The 22,549-nt window shown below is 53.3% G+C and overlaps 1 protein-coding gene across 1 annotated transcript; it reads right to left on the minus strand.

Annotated features, from left to right (window-relative positions):
* Positions 1-889: 889 nt before the first annotated feature.
* LOC139230309 (dentin sialophosphoprotein-like) lies at positions 890-16,983 on the minus strand. The gene is made up of 4 exons (XM_070862133.1): positions 16,926-16,983; positions 4,952-5,266; positions 4,052-4,681; positions 890-1,833 (listed from the first exon to the last, which is right to left on the minus strand). Exons 1-4 carry the CDS (start codon positions 16,981-16,983, stop codon positions 890-892), a joined length of 1,947 nt encoding a protein of 648 aa, XP_070718234.1.
* Positions 16,984-22,549: the final 5,566 nt, after the last annotated feature.

The following is a 22,549-nucleotide window of genomic DNA, read 5'->3' on the forward strand; positions in this document are numbered from 1 at the left end:
GAGTCAGCACCTTCAGGGACTGTACCCCGGGGAGAGTCAGCACCTTCAGGGTCTGTACCCCAGGGAGAGTCAGCATCTTCAGGATCTGTACCCCGGGGAGAGTCAGCACCTTCAGGGTCTGTACCCCAGGGAGAGTCAGCACCTTCAGGATCTGTACCCCGGGGAGAGTCAGCACCTTCAGGGTCTGTACCCCAGGGAGAGTCAGCATCTTCAGGGTCTGTACCCCAGGGAGAGTCAGCACCTTCAGGGACTGTACCCTGGGGAGAGTCAGCACCTTCAGGGACTGTACCCCAGGGAGAGTCAGCACCTTCAGGAACTGTACCCCAGGGAGAGTCAGCACCTTCAGGGTCTGTACCCCAGGGAGAGTCAGCACCTTCAGGAACTGTACCCAGGGAGAGTCAGCACCTTCAGGGACTGTACCCCAGGGAGAGTCAGCACCTTCAGGGTCTGTACCCCGGGGAGAGTCAGCACCTTCAGGGTCTGTACCCCAGGGAGAGTCAGCACCTTCAGGGTCTGTACCCCAGGGAGAGTCAGCACCTTCAGGGTCTGTACCCCGGGGAGAGTCAGCACCTTCAGGGTCTGTACTCCGGGAGAGTCAGCACCTTCAGGGACTGTACCCCGGGGAGAGTCAGCACCTTCAGGGTCTGTACCCCAGGGAGAGTCAGCACCTTCAGGGACTGTACCCCGGGGAGAGTCAGCACCTTCAGCGTCTGTACCCCAGGGAGAGTCAGCACCTTCAGGGACTGTACTCCGGGGAGAGACTGTACCCCAGGGAGAAGTCACAATCCCAATTACCTGCAGTAATATATTTTTTGTGTCTTTAACTCGTAAAAATTCACTCAAAAATTAAGTAATTAAAAAATTAATGTAATGAACAGAATGTATGTACTCAACCAGAATTACTGTTGTCACTGGGATTATTGGAGTCACTGGAGTCACTGGAATCACTGGAATCACTGGAGTCACTGGAATCACTGGAGTCACTGGAGTCACTGGAGTCACTGCTTTCACTAGACTCACTAGAGTCTTTGCTGTCACTGGAGTCACTGGAACCACTGGAATCACTGGAATCACTGGAGTCTTTGCTGTCGCTGGAGTCACTGGAACCACTGGAATCACTGGAGTCTTTGCTATCACTGCTATCACTAGAGTCACTGCTATCACTGGAATCACTGGAGTCACTGGAATCACTGGAGTCACTGGAGTCGCCGCTATCACTGCTATCACTGGAATCACTGCTATCACTGGAATCACTGCTATCGCTGCTATCACTGCTATCACTGGAATCGCTGGAATCGCTGGAGTCGCTGCTATCGCTGGAATCGCTGCTATCGCTGGAATCGCTGGAATCGCTGCTATCACTGGAGTCGCTGCTATCACTGGAATCGCTGCTATCACTGGAATCGCTGCTATCGCTGGAATCGCTGCTATCACTGGAATCGCTGCTATCGCTGGAATCGCTGCTATCGCTGGAATCGCTGCTATCACTGGAATCGCTGCTATCACTGGAATCGCTGCTATCACTGGAGTCGCTGCTATCACTGGAATCGCTGGAATCGCTGCTATCACTGGAATCGCTGCTATCACTGGAATCGCTGCTATCACTGGAGTCGCTGCTATCACTGGAGTCGCTGCTATCACTGGAGTCGCTGCTATCGCTGGAATCGCTGGAATCGCTGCTATCACTGGAATCGCTGCTATCACTGGAATCGCTGGAATCGCTGCTATCACTGGAATCGCTGCTATCACTGGAATCGCTGGAGTCGCTTGAATCACTCGAGTCGCTGGAATCGCTGCTGTCACTGGAGTCACTGGAATCGGTAACTCCAGCACCTACAGAACACGTAAAGCAAAATCTAGATTAGGTTTCAGGGTGAGTAGATTGATCTAGCCATTGGATTGTGATTGGGGTAAATCCGTGTGAAATGATTGTAATCTGCTGGAGGGCAGGCTTTGACAAGTCAGTTCAGCAGCGGACTGAGGCCAGACAAGTCAAGAAGGAGCAGAGTTCGTGCTGACTCACCTGACCCTCAGAGAAGGTCACTGCCTGGTTTATCAATCTTTTCATTGCACGCATTAAGAATCTGCACAGGAGCACCTGTGCCCAGCAGCAGACGAACTCTGACCTCCGGGTCCTGCTGGGTTGCTAAGGGCAATGCAGATGACGTGGTGTACATGGATTTCCAAAAGGCGTTCGACAAAGAGCCACATAATAGGCTTGCCAGCAAAGTTGAAGCCCATGGAATAAAAGGGACATGGAGAGGGAATTGTCTCAGTGACAGGAAACAGAGTGTAGGGGTGAACGGTTGTTTCTCGGACCAGAGGGAGGTATACAGTGGTGTTCCCCAGGGTCAGTACTGGGACCACTGCTTTTCCTCATATATATTAATGACTTGAATGTGGGTGTACAGGGCACAATTTCAACATTTGCAGATGACACAAGACTTGGAAGTATAGTGAACAGTGAGGAGGATAGTGATCGACTTCAGGAAGACACAGACAGGCTGGTGAAATGGGCGGGCACGTGGCAGATGGAATTTAACGCAGAAAAGTGCAAAGTGATCCATTTTGGTAGAAAGAATGAGGAAAGGATAGATAAACTAAAGGGTACAATCCTAAAGGGGGTGCATGAACAGAGAGACCTGGGGGTATGTGTGCACAAATCGTTGAAGATGGCCGGGCAGGTTGAGAAAGCCGTTAAAAAAGCTTACGGGATCTTGGGCTTCATGAAGAGAGTGTACAGAGTACAAAAGTATGGACATTATGCTGAACCTGTATAAAACTCGGGTTCGGCCCCAACTGGAGTATTGTGTCCAATTCTGGGCACCACACTTTAGGAAGGATGTGAAGGCCTTAGAGAGGGAGCAGAGAGAGATTTACGAGAATGGTTCCAGGGATGAGGGACTTCAGTTACGGGGAGAGACTGGAGAAGCTGGGGTTGTTCTCCTTGAAGCAGAGAAGGTTGAGAGGAGATTTGATCGAGGTGTTCAAAATCACGAGGGGTCTGGATAGAGAGAAACTGTTCCCATTGGCGGAAGGGTCGGGAACCAGAGGACACAGATTTAAGGCGATTGGCAGAAGAACCAAAGGCGACACAAGGACAGACGTTTTTACGCAGCGAGTGGTTAGGATCTGGAATGCGCTGCCTGAGAGGGGGGTGGAGGCAGACTCAATCGTGGCTTTCAAAAGGGAGTTGGATCAGTGTCTGAAGGAGAGAAATGTGCAGGGCTCCGGGGAAAGGGCGGGGGAGTGGGACTGGCTGAGGTGCCCTTGCAGAGAGCCGGCACGGGCTCGACGGGCCGAATGGCCTCCTTCTGTGCTGTAACCGTTCTGTGATTCAATCCTATAAGTCCAGCCCTTGAGTGTGGAAGTTATGAAGGGCGGAGGCAGGTTCTGATCATTGGGTGACATGTTGTGGAGCACAACGTAAAGTCTCTACCAAAGGTCCCAGCTGGGAAAGGGCATCCTGCTGGACTTCCCAACGACCAGACTGATCGAGGCGTGGGCCTTGTGTGGGCCTCAGCAGCTGCTCGAAGTGTTCTTAACAGGGCTGTTCCTCCCGGGGCTCCCCGCGGGCGAGCGAGTCACCTTTGTGGTCTACGGTTTATGGGGCAATGGGACGATCGCTAGATGGAGGGACTTTTTATAATCATTGCTGGAGATTTCCCCATGTTGCAATCACTATGGTCTTTCCTGAACTCTTTCCTGAGTTTGCTGGAATGAAGCAGCAGAGATGATCTTGTCTTGTTCTGACTGTGCTCTGGTTCATACCTCATCCTCTGACTGAACTTCCAGTAACTTGGAGCCCCCAGGTTCTGCATCTGTCGTCTCTCCCAATGGTCCTCCTCCACATCACTGACCTCTTACCCCATCACCCAACCATTTACACAAGGTTACTGCACCCGAGACATCCCCCATTTGCCACAACAACTCCTGCAAGCGTTTTGAGAATTGGCCCCTTATTGAGTCCGGCTGCCTCAGGATTGGGGCTTTTACATTTCGATCAGAGCAGTGTTGACACAGCCAGTGGACACTCTAGAAAAACACATACCTCCATTCCCGTTGCCTTTTCCATTGCCTTTTCCGTTGCCTTTTCCGTTGCCGTTTCCAACTCCGTTCTCATGTCCATTCCAGTATTCATTGCCATTTCCATTCTCGAGTCCGTTCCCCTTTCCATTCCCCTTTCCATTCCCCTTTCCATTCCCCTTTCCATTCCCCTTTCCATTCCCATTTCCATTCCCATTTCCGTTCCCATAACCATTCCCATCTCCATTGCCCACTCCGTTCCCATTTCCATTCCAGTCTCCGTTCCCGTAACCGTTCCCATCTCCATTGCCCACTCCATTCCCCTTTCCATTCCCATTTCCATTCCCATCTCCATTGCCATATCCGTTCCCGTAACCATTCCCATCTCCATTGTCATATCCGTTCCCGTAACCATTCCCATCTCCATTGCCCACTCCATTCCCCTTTCCATTCCCATTTCCATTCCCATCTCCATTGCCATATCCATTCCCGTAACCATTCCCATCTCCATTGCCATATCCATTCCCGTAACCATTCCCATCTCCATTGCCATATCCGTTCCCATTTCCATTCCAGTCGCCATTCCCGTAACCGTTCCCATTTCCATTCCCAACTCCGCCTGTGTGTCCATTCCAGTCACCGTTTCCCTTGTGCTCTGAAATGGAAGGGTACATAACATTGAAATTGAAAGTTATTTAAAGCAACCATCGCAGTATTTTGTGATCTCTTTGTATATAGCTGCCGTACATTGCCCTGCCTTCACCCTTTAGCTAGGAGCTTATTGGTCTCTTAAAGCTCAGTCCCAAACTGGCCGTTGCGTTTACCTGGCAAGACACCCAATGTGGAGCGAAGCCTCAGGAAAACTTGGCTAACATCCGCTAACCGATTCCAAGAAATGTTCAGAAAAGTAATTGAGCGGACTCACCATTGTCACTATCATCACTGTCGTCACCATATCCATTGCTATCACTACTGTCACTGCTGTCGTCATAGTGCCCATTGCCATATCCATTGCCGTACCCATTGCCGTATCCATTGCCGTATCCATTGCCGTATCCATTGCCGTATCCATTGTCATGACCATTGCCATAACCATTACCGTAGCCATTGCTGTAGCCATTGCCGTAGCCATTGCCGTATCTGTTACCGTGCCCATTACTGTCATCACTGTCACCACCATTTCCATTCCACTCATCACTGTCGCTATCAGCACTGCGCCGAGCCACAGCATGTCCAATGTCTGAAACCAAAGAGAGATACGCGTTATAGTGGAGAGAGCACCACAGCTGGCAGACACTGTTGCACCCGACATGCTCACCATCGCCCGCGTTCTGCAACCTTGCCACATCTCCCTGTCCCCGTCTCCCCGCCCACAATCCCCGTCCCCGTCTCCCCGCCCACACTCCCCGCCCACACTCCCCGCCCCGTCTCCCCGCCCACACTCCCCACCCCGTCTCCCCGCCCACACTCCCCGCCCACACTCCCCGCCCACACTTGTAATACATTTGCTTCATGGGTCCTTTGCTGAAGAACTCATAGCAACACATTGCTATTAAGAACTAGTTGGTTTATTAGCAAAGATTTAACAATCACACTACACATTACCGGTTCATCCACCAGGCTCACAACCACCTGCCCCATCGTGGATCCCCCGAACCCAACTGGCCGGGGTTTTATTGAGTCTTGTGAACATCACGTGATTGGCTAAGCCACTCCCAACTCAACAACTCGACAAATCTGTGAGCATCCTCGCAGGGGCATACATTACACTCACTAACCAGAATGCATTACCACGTCGGAAGTTAAGCGCAACCTCAAGTCTCTTTTGATTGGTGCTGGCTGTTGATTATCTAGGGTCACACTGTTCAATGGCAAACAGCTTCCTGTTCCTTGGCCCCCTCAGATTGGGGTCCTCAAAGTGAAACCCATTGGGGCGGCTGAAGGCGGGCAACTTTCCAAGAAAGACCCAGACTTATCCAAGCCTGTGCGAGGGAGGGTGGGGTGGGTCCCGGGGTCTGGGCTGGGAGTGTGTGAGGGATGGGGGGTCCCGGGGTCTGGGCTGGGAGTGTGTGAGGGATGGGGGGTCCCGGGGTCTGTGCTGGGAGTGTGTGAGGGAGGGGGGGTCCCAGGGTCTGGGCTGGGAGTGTGTGAGGGAGGGGGGGTCCCAGGGTCTGGGCTGGGAGTGTGTGAGGGGGGGGGGGGTCCCGGGGTCCCGGGCTGGGAGTGTGTGAGGGAGGGGTGTCTGTGCTGGGAGTGTGTAAGGGGGGGGTCCCGGGGTCCCAGGCTGGGTGTGTGTGAGGGGGGGAGGGGGGTCCCGGGCTGGGAGTGTGTGAGGGGGCGGGGGGGGTGTGGTCCCGGGCTGGGTGTGTGTGAGGGAGGGGGGTCCCGGGCTGGGAGTGTGTGAGGGAGGAGGTCCCGGGCTGGGAGTGCTATCTGGGTCTCGGCTGTGTCATGGACTCGAAGGGCTGTCTGTCCGAGGGTGTTTTGGGAAAATGACTCAGGCCCCTTCCATGTGGGACAGATGTTTACATACTGGTTTCCTTTTAGACCAGTAAAACCTCTTTATTTACATCTGTCTGGAGCTGTGTTGCAGCTCTGGGTCTGGAGGCCAGGAATCACAGAAGGCTAACCTGCAGGTACAGCAAGCAATGAGGTAGGCGGTTGGTATGTTAGCCTTTATTGTAAGGGGATTGGGGTGTACGTGCAAGGAAGTCTTGCTGCAATTATATCAGCATCATCATCATCATCATAGGCAGTCCCTCGAAGTGAGGATGACTTGCTCCCACGCCAAAAAAAAGGACGAGTTCACGGGTGTTTCAATGAAGGACCCGAACTACATGTAGAAGGGTGGAAGATGCCTGTGGGTGGATTTTTTTAACGTTGGGTTGACCATTGCACACCAGCCACCACACGGGGCTTGACAGAGCGAGGTCTTGGTCCAGTGGCAAGGGTTAACCAGGACCACTGGAGACCAGCTCTGCTGCACGGACCTAGTGTGCCCACATATCGCACAGTGTGGGCTGGGCCCCTGCTGCCCCTGGGCCCCAGTGCCCCGAACTCACGCCTCCCCTGGGCCCCAATCACATCCCACCACTGTCTCTCCCCGCTCCTGCTGTACCTGCCCCACGCTCCAATCAGCGACCTGGACCTTGATGATGTCACTCTTCGCTGCCGTCACCCTCCTGCACCAGCTCGCGCTGTACCTTGCCGTGGTACACCGCCACGCTGCTCCCGGGCCGCTCACCGCTCACCGCTCCTTTTATGACCCCGACCTGCCGCTGGTGTTCCCTCGCAGGTCGGGCCCTGGTGAGACCACACCTGGAGTATTGTGCACCGTTCTGGTCTCCTTACCTGAGGAAGAATATACTTGCCACTGAGGGAGTGCAACAAAGGTTCACCAGACTGATTCCTGGGATGGGGGGATTGTCCTATGAGGAGAGATTGAGGAGACTGGGCCGATATTCTCTGTAGTTTAGAAGAATGAGAGGTGATCTCATTGAAACATTTGAGAGGAATTGACAGGGTAGATGCAGGGAGTGTGTTTCCCCCGGGCTGGGGAGTCTAGAACCAGGGGTCACAGTCTCAGGATAAGGGGTCGGCCATTTAGGACGGAGATGAGGAGAAACTTCTTCACTCAGAGGGTGGTGAATCTTTGGAATTCTCTGCCCCAGAGGGCAGTGGAGGCTCAGTCTTTGAGTATATTCAAGGCTGAGATCGATAGATTTTTGGACTGTCGGGGAATCGAGGGATATGGGGATCGGGCGGGAAAGTGGAGTTGAGGTCGAAGATCAGCCGTGATCTGATTGAATGGCGGAGCAGGCTCGAGGGGCCGAATGGCCGACTCCTGCTCCTAACCCCTAGGTTCTTAAAAGCCCTCCTGCTCGGCCCTGTGACTGAGTCAGACAGGATGCTTCTCCAAGAGCTGAACACGTGCATCGATGATGGAAGAACTGGTGTTTGTCAATTATCGTGAGTAAATTATGAGGACCGATTGGATAAAATGTGCCTGGAGTTTAGAATGTTGAGGGCGATCTGATCGAGGTGTTTGAGATGATAAAGGGATTCGATCGGGGAGATCGAGAGAAACTATTCCCTCGGCTGGGGAGTCCAGAACAAGGGGCATCACCTTAAAATCAGAGCCAGGCCGTTCAGGGTGATGTCAGGAAACACTTCTTCACACAAAGGGTGCTGGGAATCGGGAACTCTCTCCCACAAAAAGCTGTGGATGCCGGGAGTCAATTGGAGCTTTGAAGACTGCGATGGAGAGATTTTGTTGGGTAAGAATATCGAGGGATACGGAGCACAGGTGGGTAAATGGAGTTAATTTGCAGATCAGCCATGATCTGATTGAATGGTGGAACAACCTCGAGGGGCTGAATGGCCTTCTCCTGTCCCTCTGTTCACATTGTGCACTGTGCAGCATGGACAGGTACGGCACAGTCTGGGACCCAGAACCGCACGCAAGGCAAAATTGCCCGACAGTGGAATTCACTGCCTCAGAGAGCTGTGGAAGCTGGGACATTGAATAAATTTAAGACAGAGATAGGCAGTTTCTTAAACGATAAGGGGATAAGGGGTTATGGGGAGTGGGCGGGGAAGTGGAGCTGAGTCCATGATCAGATCAGCCATGATCTTATTGAATGGCGGAGCAGGCTCGAGGGGCCGAATGGCCGACTCCTGCTCCTATTTCTTATGTTCTTATGAAAGAGACAATTCCAAAAGCATTTTAAAGAGATCGGAATTGCACTGAGTCAGGGTTATTTTGGAAAATGCAATCCAGTTCAGGTCAGACATCATTGTGCCTGTCCCTTCAACCCGAGAAGCAAGCACAGGCCCTGGTAAGGAGCAGCTGTGTGTGGCCAGACCTGTCCATTGTCCCCAACCCTCCCCACTGACAGCGACTGTCTGTCCAACATTTCTCTTCTCCTTGTCATTTGGACTGTTTTGTGGAGGCTGAAAGAAAGGGAGCAGCGTTTCAGGAGAAGATAAGAATTAGGAGCCCAGGGGCAGCACGGGCCCAGCCCACACTGTGCGATATGTGAGCGCACTGGGTCCGTGCAGCAGAGCTGGTCTCCAGTCGTCCTGGTTAACCCTTGCCCCTGGACCAAGACCTAGCTCTGTCAAGCCCGTGTGGTGGCTGGTGTGCAACGGTCACCCCACGTTAAAAAAATCCACCCACAGGCATCTTCCACCCTTCAGGATATAGTTCGGGATCTGGAATATTAGGTCCTTCAGTGAAACACCTGTGAACTCATCCCTTTTTGGCGTGGAAGCAAGTCATCCTCGATACAAGGGACCGCCTATGATTGATGACCCCTGGTTCTAGATCCCCCAGGCAGGTTTCAGACCCTCTACTCATGTCTGTTTAATGTCTCATCTGAAAGACAGCACCTCCGACAGCGTGGTTCTCCCTCAGTACTGCCCCTCCGACAGTGCGGCACTCCCTCAGTACTGCCCCTCCGACAGTGCAGCACTCCCTCAGTACTGACCCTCCGACAGTGCGGCACTCCCTCAGTACTGCCCCTCCGACAGTGCAGCACTCCCTCAGTACTGCACTTCCGACAGTGCAGCACTCCCTCAGTACTGACCCTCCGACAGTGCGGCACTCCCTCAGTACTGACCCTCCGACAGTGCGGCACTCCCTCAGTACTGCACTTCCGACAGTGCAGCACTCCCTCAGTACTGACCCTCCGACAGTGCGGCACTCCCTCAGTACTGCCCCTCCGACAGTGCGGCACTCCCTCAGTACTGCCCCTCCGACAGCGTAGTTCTCCCTCAGTACTGCCCCTCCTGCAGTGCAGCACTCCCTCAGTACTGACCCTCCGACAGTGCGGCACTCCCTCAGTACTGCTCCTCCGACAGTGCGGCACTCCCTCAGTACTGCCCCTCCGACAGTGCGGCACTCCCTCAGTACTGCACTTCCGACAGTGCAGCACTCCCTCAGTACTGACCCTCCGACAGTGCGGCACTCCCTCAGTACTGCTCCTCCGACAGTGCGGCGCTCCCTCGTCTGCATTTGGGCAGGACCGGAACCGATGTCCTAGGGGGATGTTTGCTAGTGCTGTTGGGGAAGGTTTAAACTAATATGGCGGGGGGGATGGGAATTTATGCAGGGAGACAGATGGAAGTAAAATTGGGGCAGAAGCAAAAGGTAGAAAGGAGATAAGGAAAAGTGGAGGGCAGAGAAATCAAAGGCAAAAATCAAAAATGGCCACATTACAACATAATTCTAAAAGGACAGAGTGTGTTAAAAAACAAGCCTGAAGGCTCTGTGTCTCAATGCGAGGAGCATTCGTAATAAGGTGGATGAATTAACTGCGCAGATAGCTGTTAACGGATATGATGTAATTGGGATTACGGAGACATGGCTCCAGGGCGACCAAGGTTGGGAACTCAACATCCAGGGTATTCAATATTCAGGAAGGATAGACAAGAAGGAAAGGAGGTGGGGTAGTGTTGCTGGTTAAAGAGGAGATTAACGCAATAGTAAGGAAAGACATTAGCGTGGATGATGTGGAATCGGTATGGATAGAGCTGCAGAACACCAAAGGGCAGAAAACACTAGTGGGAGTTGTGTAAAGACCTCCAAACAGTAGTAGTGAGGTTGGGGAGGGCATCAAACAGGAAATTAGGGATGCGTGCAATAAAGGTACAGCAGTTATAATGGGTGACTTTAATCTACATATAGATTGGGCTAACCAAACTGGTAGCAATACGGTGGAGGAGGATTTCCTGGAGTGTATAAGGGATGGTTTTCTAGACCAATATGTCGAGGAACCAACTAGGGGGGAGGCCATCCTAGACTGGGTCTTGTGTAATGAGAGAGGATTACTTAGCAATCTCAGTGTGCGAGGCCCCTTGGGGAAGAGTGACCATAATATGGTAGAATTCTTCATTAAGGTGGAGAATGAAACAGTTAATTCAGAGACTAGGGTCCTGAACTTAACGAAACAAAACTTCGACGGTATGAGACGTGAATTAGCTAGGATAGACTGGAGAATGATACTTAAAGGATTGACGGTGGATAGACAATGGCAGAATTTAAATATCACATGCATGAACATCAACAATTGTACATCTCTGTCTGGCATAAAAATAAAATGGGGAAGGTGGCTCAACTGTGGCTAACAAGGAAAATTAGGGATAGTGTTAAATCCAAGGAAGAGGCATCTAAATTGGACAGAAAAAGAAACAAACCTGAGGACTGGGAGAAATTTAGAATTCAGCAGAGGAGGGCAAAGGGTTTAATTAGGAGGGGGGAAATAGAATATAAGAGTAAGCTTGCTGGGAACATAAAAACTGACTGCAAAAGCTTCTATAGATATGTGAAGAGAAAAAGATTAATGAGACAAATGTAGGTCCCTTACAGTCAGAATCAGGTGAATTTATAATGGGGAACAAAGAAATGGCAGACCAATTGAACAAATACTTTGGTTCTGTCTTCACGAAGGAAGACACAAATAACCTTCTGGAAATACTAGGGGACCGAGGGTCTAGTGAGAAGGCGGAACTGAACGAAATTCTTATTAGTCAGGAAATTGTGTTAAGGAAATTGATGGAATTGAAGGCTGACAAATCCCCAGGGCCTGATAGTCTGCATCCCAAAGTACTTAAGGAAGTGGCCCTAGAAATAGTGGATGCATTGGTGATCATTTTCCAACAGTCTATCGACTCTGGATCAGTTCCTATGGACTGGAGGGTAGCTAATGTAACACCACTTTTTAAAAAAGGAGGAAGAGGGCAAACAGGGAATTATAGACCGGTTAGTCTGACATCGGTAGTGGCGAAAATGTTGGAATCAATTATTAAAGATGTAATAGCAGCACATTTGGAAAGCAGTGACAGGATCGGTCCAAGTCAGCATGGATTTATGAAAGGGAAATCATGCTTGACAAATCTTCTAGAATTTTTTGAGGATGTAACTAGTAGAGTGGACAAGCATGATGTGGTGTATTTGGACTTTCAAAAGGCTTTTGACAAGGTCCCACACAAGAGATTGGTGTGCAAAATTAAAGCACATGGTATTGGGAGCAATATACTGACGTGGATAGAGAACTGGTTGGCAGACAAGAAGCAAGGAGTGGGAATAAACGGGTCCTTTTCAGGATGGCAGGCAGTGACTAGTGGGGTGCCGTAGGGCTCAGTGCTGGGACCCCAGCTATTTACAATATACATCAATGATTTAGACAAAAGAAATGAATGTAATATCTCCAAGTTTGCAGATGACACTAAGCTGGGTGGCGGTGTGAGCTGTGAGGAGGATGCTAAGAGGCTGCAGGGTGACTTGGACAGGTTAGGTGAGTGGGCAAATGCATGGCAGATGCAGTATAATGTGGATAAATGTGAGGTTATCCACTTTGGTGGCAAAAACAGGAAGGCAGAATATTATCAGAATGGTGACAGATTAGGAAAAGGGGAGGTGCAACGAGACCTGGGTGTCATGGTACATCAGTCATTGAAAGTTGGCATGCAGGTACAGCAGGCAGTGAAGAAGGTAAATGGCATGTTGGCCTTCATAGCTAGGGGATTTGAGTATAGGAGCAGGGAGGTCTTACTGCAGTTATACAGGGCCTTGGTGAGGCCACACCTGGAATATGATGTACAGTTTTGGTCTCCTAATCTGAGGAAGGACGTTCTTGCTATTGAGGGAGTGCAGCGAAGGTTCACCAGACTGATTCCCGGGATGGCTTGACTGACATATGAAGAAAGACTGGATCGACTAGGCCTGTATTCACTGGAATTTAGAAGAATGAGAGGGGATCTCATAGAAACATATAAAATTCTGATGGGACTGGACAGGTTAGATGCAGGAAGACTGTTCCCGATGTTGGGGAAGTCCAGAACCAGGGGTCACAGTCTAAGGATAAGGGGTAAGCCATTTAGGACCGAGATGAGGAGAAACTTCTTCACTCAAGAGAATTGTGAACCTGTGGAATTCTCTACCACAGAAAGTTGTTGATGCCAGTTCATTGGATATATTCAAGAGGGAGTTAGATGTGGCCCTCACGGCTGAAGGGATCAAGGGGTATGGAGAGAAAGCAGGAACGGGGTACTGAGGTGAATGATCAGCCATGATCTTATTGAATGGTGGTGCAGGCTTGACGGGCCGAATAGCCTACTCATGCACCTATTTTCTATGTTTCTATGTTTCTACTGCACTGGCAGTGTCGGCCTGGAATTTATGCTCTAATCCCTGGTGAGAGACTTGAACCCACAACCATCTGACACCGAGATGAGCGAGTGCCACCCACTGAGCTATGGCTGACTGTCTGAGAATTCTGGGAGTTGCTGTAACTTGAGACGCAGCCAATGACAGCCGAGCTGTGTCACTTCTCCACTGGGCTGTTGGACGGGGCAAGAGTCCAGCTTTGGGCTGAGCAAAAGGGGATCAGTGGGAGACCATCGGATCGGCAAACTGTGGAGGACTCCAAATATCTATACTTTCTCTCCGAAGTCACAAACTACAACTTGTATTTCTACAAGGCACCTCGCAGGAGCGTTCTGAGGCAAAGATTGACACCGAGTCAAAGAAAGAGACATTAGGACAGTCAAAGTGGAGAGAGAGGCGGGGAGGTTTAGGGAGGGAGTTCCAGAGCTTGGGGCCTCAGCAGCTGAAGGCACGGCCACCGATGGTGGGGCGCAAGGCATGCGGGAGGAACAAGAGACCAGAATTGGAGGAATGTCGATTTATTGGAGGGTTGTAGGGGCTCGAGGAGGTTACAGAGATAGGGAGGGGTGTAGGGCTGGCGAAGGTTACAGAGATAGGGAGGTGTGTAGGGGCTGGAGGAGTTTACAGAGATAGGGAGGGGTGTAGGGGCTGGAGGAGTTTACGGAGATAGGGAGGGGTGTAGGGGCTGGAGGGGGTTACAGAGATAGGGAGGGTGTAGGGCTGGAGGAGGTTACATAGATAGGGAGGCGTGTAGGGCTGGAGGAGGTTACAGAGATAGGGAGGGGTGTAGGGCTGGAGGAGGTTACATAGATAGGGAGGCGTGTAGGGCTGGAGGAGGTTACAGAGATAGGGAGGGGTGTAGGGGCTGGAGGGGGTTACAGAGATAGGGAGGGTGTAGGGGCTGGAGGAGGTTACAGAGATAGGGAGGTGTGTGGAGTTGGAGGAGTTTACAGAGATAGGGAGGGTTGTCGGGCTCGAGGAGGTTACAGAGATAGGGAGGGGTGTAGGGGCTGGAGGGGGTTACAAAGATAGGGAGGGTGTGAAGGGGCTGGAGGGGGTTACAGAGATAGGGAGAGGTGTAGGGGCTCGAGGAGGTTACAGAGATAGGGAGGGGTGTAGGGCTGGAGGAGGTTACAGAGATAGGGAGGGGTGTAGGAACTGCAGGTGGTTACAGAGATAGGGAGGGGTGTAGGAGCTGGAGGAGGTTACAGAGATAGGGAGGGGTGTATGGGATGGAGGAGTTTACGGAGATAGGGAGGGGTGTAGGGGCTGGAGGTGGCTACAGAGATAGGGAGGGTGTAAAGATGCTGGAGGAGGTTACAGAGATAGGGAAGTGTGAAGTGGCTGGAGGAGGTTACAGAGATAGGATGGGGTGTAGAGGCTGGAGGGGATTACAGAGATAGGGAGGGGTGTAGGGGCTGGAGGAGGTTACAGAGATAGGGAGGGGTGTAGGAACTGCAGGTGGTTACAGAGATAGGGAGGGGTGTAGGGTTGGAGGAGTTTACAGAGCTAGGGAGGTGTGAAGGGGCTGGAGGAGGTTACAGAGATAGGATGGGGTGTAGAGGCTGGAGGGGATTACAGAGATAGGGAGGGGTGTAGGGGCTGGAGGAGGTTACAGAGATAGGGAGGTGTGTAGGGGCTGGAGAAGGTTACAGAGGTAGCTAGGGGTGTACGGGGTGGAGGAGAAATGAGATACCTTCTCCACCCATCCCTCTCCCCATCCCTCCCTCACTCCCTCTCCCCATCCCTCCCCCCTCTCCCTCCCTCTCCCCATCCGTCCCTCTCCCCCCTCGCCTCCCTCCCCCCATCTCTCCCTATATCCCTGCCTCCCCTGATCGTGATCAGCTCCTGCCCTGACTGCTCTGCATTAACCTGCTGGAGAGGGTCTTGAGGTTGGATGCAGACAGGATTGGTTGTGTTGCTCTCTGGTTAAATCTCAGGCCAAACCTCACTGTCTGGCCTCCCACACACAGAAAGCCACTGGGCACGATCCCAGTGGTTCTCCATTACCCCTGGATCGCTATCCCAATGACGGTCAGCCCCTTCAGAATGGAACAAAAGTGGGGGGGCTAATTTTGAACTTGTGCGTTGCTGTATGTGGAAAGCGTTAATGGTCAGAGTGTGGGGCTGGTGATCGGGGAGTTGGGGTGGGGACACAGTGAGGTCTTATGGGCTGCTCCTGAGAGACAGACTTCCTGAGACAGTGCCAGCAAGTTTATTGACAAACACCAACAACACTAACTCTCACTTATACGCTGCAGTTCCCAGTCTCGACTCACAGCCACTCAATCATTTTATGAATGACTTTGAGTTTTTCTAGCGTACAGTATGAATTTCCCCCTTTCCCAATTCTCAGCATCTCGCAATGGTCTTCGTCTGTCTTACTCTCGATAACTCCAGGCACAGAAGGGAAGCCCCCCCACATGACCATTGCTACAGGCGATGACCGTTCCGAACATACCCCGAACTGTGCCAGATTCCTCTGCCTGTGATTAACCTGATTGGTTAACGCCTGTGTTAAAGTGGAGCAGTGCAGCAACCTGCTACAGATATGCCCAGCGCTCCACAGCTAATGCCTCCAACAATCGCCTGGCCCCAGCTCTGAAAGGGACAACTGCCATCCTTCACATCTCTCTCGCTGGTTTGCAAATGCACTCTGTGACCTGCACGGATGCATCACTGCAACAGCAACAGTCTATCGAACCGCTTCCCCAAAGACCCACTCCCCCAAAGACCCACTCCCCCAAAGACACACTCTCCCAAAGACACACTCCCCCAAAGACCCACTCCCCCAAAGACCCACTCCCCCAAAGACACACTTCCCCAAAGACACACTCCCCCAAAGACACACTTCCCCAAAGACCCACTCCCCCAAAGACCCACTCCCCCAAAGACCCACTCTCCCAAAGACCCACTCTCCCAAAGACCCACTGCCCCAAAGACCCACTCTCCCAAAGACCCACTCCCCCAAAGACCCACTGCCCCAAAGACCCACTGCCCCAAAGACCCACTGCCCCAAAGACACACTCTCCCAAAGACCCACTCTCCCAAAGACCCACTCTCCCAAAGACCCACTCCCCCAAAGACCCACTGCCCCAAAGACACACTCCCCCAAAGACACACTCCCCCAAAGACCCACTCCCCCAAAGACACACTCCCCCAAAGACCCACTCCCCCAAAGACCCACTCCCCCAAAGACACACTACCCCAAAGACCCGCTACCCCAAAGACACACTCCCCCAAAGACCCACTGCCCCAAAGACCCGCTACCCCAAAGACACACTCCCCCAAAGACCCACTCTCCCAAAGACCCACTCCCCCAAAGACCCACTCCCCCAAAGACCCACTCCCCCAAAGACACACTCTCCCAAAGACCCACTCCCCCAAAGACCCACTCCCCCAAAGACACACTCCCCCAAAGACACACTCCCCCAAAGACCCACTTCCCCAAAGACACACTCTCCCAAAGACCCACTCCCCCAAAGACCCACTCCCCCAAAGACACACTCCCCCAAAGACACACTCCCCCAAAGACCCACTTCCCCAAAGACACACTCCCCCAAAGACCCACTCCCCCAAAGACACACTCCCCCAAAGACCCACTCCCCGCCCCCCGAGGCCGACTGCCCGCAGCGGGTAACCCTCCAATGGGCAGGGTCACGTTTGCCCAGACGCCGTGGATGGGCCCCTGGGCTGGAAGCACATCGGGATGAGAAATCACTGAACTCACGTCTGCAGTGGCACACAGCCAGGAGCCCCAGCAAGGCGAGGAAGAGTAAAGCCTTCATGGTCCTCTGTGTTGCTTCTCTCTCGGGAACTGTCGGTCGGTTCGAGGTGGACAATGCAGTGAGTGCTGAGGGTGTAGGGCTGAGCTCCCTGCATTTATACCGTCCCTGGCCACAGAGGCTCATTGACACGGTGTCGGTCTCGTGATGCCTGTGGTCGGCTGATTCTGGAGACGGAAGGACCGTGGTTTGCCACTCCAACAGTCATTCCAAAAAAACCCCAAACTTTAACCCATAATCACAGCCTGGAGAAAGGTCTGTGACCACCGGCTCCTGAGGACCAGCTACTGGCAACGGGAAAACTAACAAGGGAAGGGCCAACCCAACCCAACCATTATCTTCTTTCTGAATCTCATGCAGTTTGTGATAGTTTTCATTGTTTTAACTTCAGCCATTTCATTCCTGCGAAATCGCACGTAGCACATTTTAGTTAATTTTAATTCCCCCTCTCCCCCCGTCTTTTCCTTAAAGGGGCTGGGTCCACACTGAGGCTCGGTTTACCGCACATTAATGGCCCTGCTCGTGTGCAGTGATCATAATCCAGGCCGACACTCCCAGTGCTGTACTAAGGGAGCGCCGCACTGTCGGAGGGGCAGTACTGAGGGAGAGCCGCACTGTCGGAGGGGCAGTACTGAGGGAGTGTCTCAATGTCAGAGGGGCAGTACTGAGGGAGAGCCGCACTGTCGGAGGGGCAGTACTGAGGGAGTGCCGCACTGTCGGAGGAGCAGTACTGAGGGAGCGCCGCACTGTCAGAGAGGCAGTACTGAGTGAGTGCCGCACTGTCGGAGGGTCAGTACTGAGGGAGAGACGCACTGTCGGAGGGGCAGTACTGAGGGAGCACCGCACTGTCGGAGGGGCAGTACTGAGGGAGAGCCGTACTGTCGGAGGGGCAGTACTGAGGGAGCGCTACCCTGTCGGAGGGGCAGTACTGAACAAGAGCCGCTCTGTCGGAGGGGCAGTACTGAGGGAGTGCCGCACTGTCAGAGGGGCAGTACTGAGGGAGCGCTGCACTATTGGAGGGGCAGTGCTGAGGGAGCGCCGCACTGTTGGAGGGGCAGTACTGAGGGAGCACTGCACTGTTGGAGGGGCAGTTCGGAAGGAGTGTCGCACTGTCGGAGGGACAGCACTGAGGCAGCGCCACACTGTCGGAGGGGCAGTACTGAGGGAGCGCTACACTGTCGGAGGGGCAGTACTGAACAAGAGCCGCACTGTCGGAGGGGCAGTACTGAGGGAGTGCCGCACTGTCAGAGGGGCAGTACTGAGGGAGCGCTGCACTATCGGAGGGGCAGTGCTGAGGGAGCGCTGCACTGTCGGAGGGACAGCGCTGAGGGAGCGCCGCACTGTCAGAGGGGCAGTTCGGAAGGAATGCCGCACTGTCGGAGGGGCAGTACTGAGGGAGCGCTGCACTGTTGGCGGGGCAGTACTGAGGGAGCGCTGCACTGTTGGCGGGGCAGTACTGAGGGAGCACTGCACTGTTGGCGGGTCAGTACTGAGGGAGCGCTGCACTGTTGGCGGGGCAGTACTGAGGGAGCACTGCACTGTCGGAGGGGCAGTACTGATTGTGATATTTCATAACTCGCAACAAAAATATATCCCAATTGAAAAGGAAAGACTAAGAGAAGGGATAACCACCCGTGGCTAACTAAGGAAATAAGGGATGGTATCAAATTGAAAACAAGGGCATATACTGTGACCAAGACTAGTGGAGGCCAGAGGATTGGGAAACTTTTAAAAGCCAGCAAAGTACGACTAAAAAAAAAAATGATAAAGAGAGGTAAGATAGATTATGAAAGTAAACTAGCACGGAATATAATATCAGATAGTAAGAGTTTCTACAGGTGGATAAAAAGGAAAAGAGTGACTAAAGTAAATGTTGGTCCCCTGGAGGATGAGACTGGGGAATTAATAACGGGGAACAGGGAAATGGCAGAGACTTCGAACAAATATTTTGTATCAGTCTTCACGGTAGAAGACACTAAAAACATCCCAATAGTGGATAATCAAGGGGCTATAGAGAGGGAGGAACTTAATACAATCACTATCACTAATGAAGTAGTACTCGGTAAAATAATGGGACTAAAGGCGGACAAGTCCCCTGGACCTGATGGCTTACATCCTAGGGTCTTAAAAGAAGTGGCTGCATAGAAAGTGGATGCATTGGTGGTAATCTACCAAAATTCCCTGGATTCTGGGGTGATCCCAGCGGATTGGAAAATCACAAATGTAACGCCCCTATTTAAAAAAGGAGGCAGACAAAAAGCAGGAAACTATAGACCAGTTAGACTAACATCTGTCGTTGGGAAAATGCTGGAGTCCATTATTAAGGAAGCAGTTGCAGGACATTTCGAAAAGCATAATACAGTCAAGCAGAGTCAGCATGGTTTTATGAAGGGGGAAATCATGTTTAACAAATTTGCTGGAGTTCTTTGAGGATGTAATGAGCAGGGTGGGTAAGGGGGAACCAGTGGATGTGATGTATTTGGATTTCCAGAAGACATTTGATAAGGTGCCACATAAAAGGTTACTGCACAAGATAAAAGTTCACGGGGTTGGGGGTAATATATTAGCATGGATAGAGGATTGGCTAACTAACAGAAAACAGAGAGTCAGGATAAATGGGTTATTTTCCGGTTGGCAAACAATAACTAGTGGGGTGCCACAGGGATCGGCAACTATTTACAATCTATATTAATGACTTGGATGAAGGGACCGAGTGTAATGTAGCCAAGTTTGATGATGATACAAAGATGCAAGTTGTGAGGAGGACACAAAAAATCTGCAAAGGAATATAGACAGGCTAAGTGCATCGGCAAAAATTTGGCAGGTGGAGTATAATGTGGGAAAATGTGAGGTTATCCACTTTGGCAGAAAAAATAGAAAAGCAAATTCTAATTTAAATGGAGAAAAATTACAACGTGCTGCAGTATAGAGGGACCTGGGGGTCCTTGTGCATGAAACACAAAAAGTGAGTATGCAGATACAGCAAGATATCAGGAAGGTAAATGCAAGGGGGGGGGGGGTCACTGGACGGTGATGGGGGGGTCACTGGACGATGATCGGGGGGTCACTGGACGGTGATCGGGGGGTCACTGGACGGTGATCGGGGGGTCACTGGATGGTGATCGGGGGGGTCACTGGACGGTGATCGGGGGGTCACTGGACTGTGATCGGGGGGTCACTGGATGGTGATCGGGGGGGTCACTGGACGGTGATCGGGGGAGTCACTGGACGGTGATCGGGGGTAACGGGACGGTTATTGGGGGGGTCACTGGACGGTGATCGGGGGTCACTGGACGGTGATCGGGGGTCACTGGATGGTGATTGGGGTCACTGGACGGTGATCGGGGGGGTCACTGGACGGTGATCGGGGGGTCACTGGATGGTTATTGGGGGTCACTGGACGGTGATCGGGGTCACTGGACGGTGATCGGGGGTCACTGGACGGTGATCGGGGGGTCACTGGACGGTGATCGGGCGGGTCACTGGGCGGTTATTGGGGGGTCACTGAACGGTGATCGGGGGTCACTGGATGGTGATCGGGGGTCACTGGACGGTGATCGGGGGGTCACTGGATGTTGATCGGAGGTCACTGGACGGTGATCAGGGGGGGTCACTGGACGGTGATCGGGGGTCACTGGATGGTGATCGGGGGGGTCACTGGATGGTGATCGGAGGTCACTGGACGGTGATCGAGGGGGTCACTGGATGGTGATCGGGGGTCACTGCCACGCCCCCTGGTCCCGCCCACTGCCACGCCCCCATGTCCCGCCCACTGCCACTCCGGTTATTGGGGGGTCACTGGACGGTGATCGGGGGTCACTGGATGGTGATCGGGGGTCACTGGACGGTGATCGGGGGGTCACTGGATGTTGATCGGAGGTCACTGGACGGTGATCAGGGGGGTCACTGGACGGTGATCGGGGGTCACTGGATGGTGATCGGGGGGGTCACTGGATGGTGATCGGAGGTCACTGGATGGTGATCGGGGTCACTGGAGGGTGATCGGGGGTCACTGGACGGTGATCGGGGGTCACTGGACGGTGATCGGGGGTCACTGGATGGTGATTGGGGGGTCACTGGACGGTGATCGGGGAGGTCACTGGACGGTGATCAGGGGTCACTGGACGGTGATCGGGGGGTCACTGGATGGTGATCGGGGGGGTCACTGGATGGAGATCGGGGTGGGGGGTCACTGGATGGTGATTGGGGGCGTCACTGGATGGTGATCGGGGGTCACTGGGCGGTGATCGAGGGGGTCACTGTAGGGTGATCGGAGGGTCACTTGATGGTGATCGCGGGGGTCACTGGATTGTGATTGGGGGGGTCACTGGATGGTGATCGGGGTCACTGGAGGGTGATCGGGGGTCACTGGAGGGTGATTGGGGGGGTCACTGGATGGTGATCGGGGTCACTGGAGGGTGATCAGGGGGTCACTGGACGGTGATCGGGGGTCACTGGACGGTGATCGGGGGTCACTGGACGGTGATTGGGGGGTCACTGGATGGTGATCGGGGGATCACTGGACGGTGATCGGGGGGTCACTGGACGGTGATTGGGGGGTCACTGGACGGTGATCGGAGGGTCACTGGATTGTGATTGGGGGGGTCACTGGATGGTGATCGGGGTCACTGAAGGGTGATCGGGGTCACTGGAGGGTGATTGCGGGGTCACTGGATGGTGATCGCGGGGGTCACTGGATGGTGATCGGGGTCACTGGAGGGTGATTGGGGTGTCACTGGATGGTGATCGCGGGGGTCACTGGATGGTGATCGGGATCACTGGAGTGTGATCGGGGGGGTCACTGGACGGTGATCGGGGGTCACTGGATGGTGATTGGGGGTCACTGGATGGTGATTGGGGGGTCACTGGACGGTGATCGGGGGGTCACTGGATCGTGATCGGGGGGTTCACTGGATGGTGATCGGGGGGTCACTGGATGGTGATCGGGGGGTCACTGGACGGTGATTGGGGGGTCACTGGATGGTGATCGGGGGGGTCACTGAAGGGTGATCGGGGGTCACTGGACGGTGATCGGGGGGGTCACTGGCGCTGATCGGGTGGGTCACTGGATAGTGATCGGGGTCACTGGACGGTGATCGGGGGGTCACTGGACGCTGATCGGTGGGTCACTGGACAGTGATCGGGGGTCACTGGACAGTGATGGGGGTTCACTGGACGGTGATCGGGGGGTCACTGGATGGTGATCGGGGGGTCACTGGATGGTAATCGGGGGTCACTGGGCGGTGATCGGGGGGTCACTGGAGGGTGATCGGGGGTCACTGGATGGTGATCGCGGGGGTCACTGGATTGTGATGGGGGGTCACTGGATGGTGATCGGGGTCACTGGAGGGTGATCGGGGGTCACTGGAGGGTGATTGGGGGTCACTGGATGGTGATCGTGGGGGTCACTGGATGGTGATCAGGGTCACTGGAGGGTGATCAGGGGTCACTGGACGGTGATCGGGGGTCACTGGACGGTGATCGGGGGTCACTGGATGGTGATTGGGGGGTCACTGGACGGTGATCGGGGAGGTCACTGGACGGTGATCGGGGGGTCACTGGATGGTGA

This window comes from Pristiophorus japonicus, chromosome 19 (genome assembly GCF_044704955.1).
Source record: "Pristiophorus japonicus isolate sPriJap1 chromosome 19, sPriJap1.hap1, whole genome shotgun sequence".
In the NCBI taxonomy this organism is placed as follows: Eukaryota; Metazoa; Chordata; class Chondrichthyes; family Pristiophoridae; genus Pristiophorus; species Pristiophorus japonicus.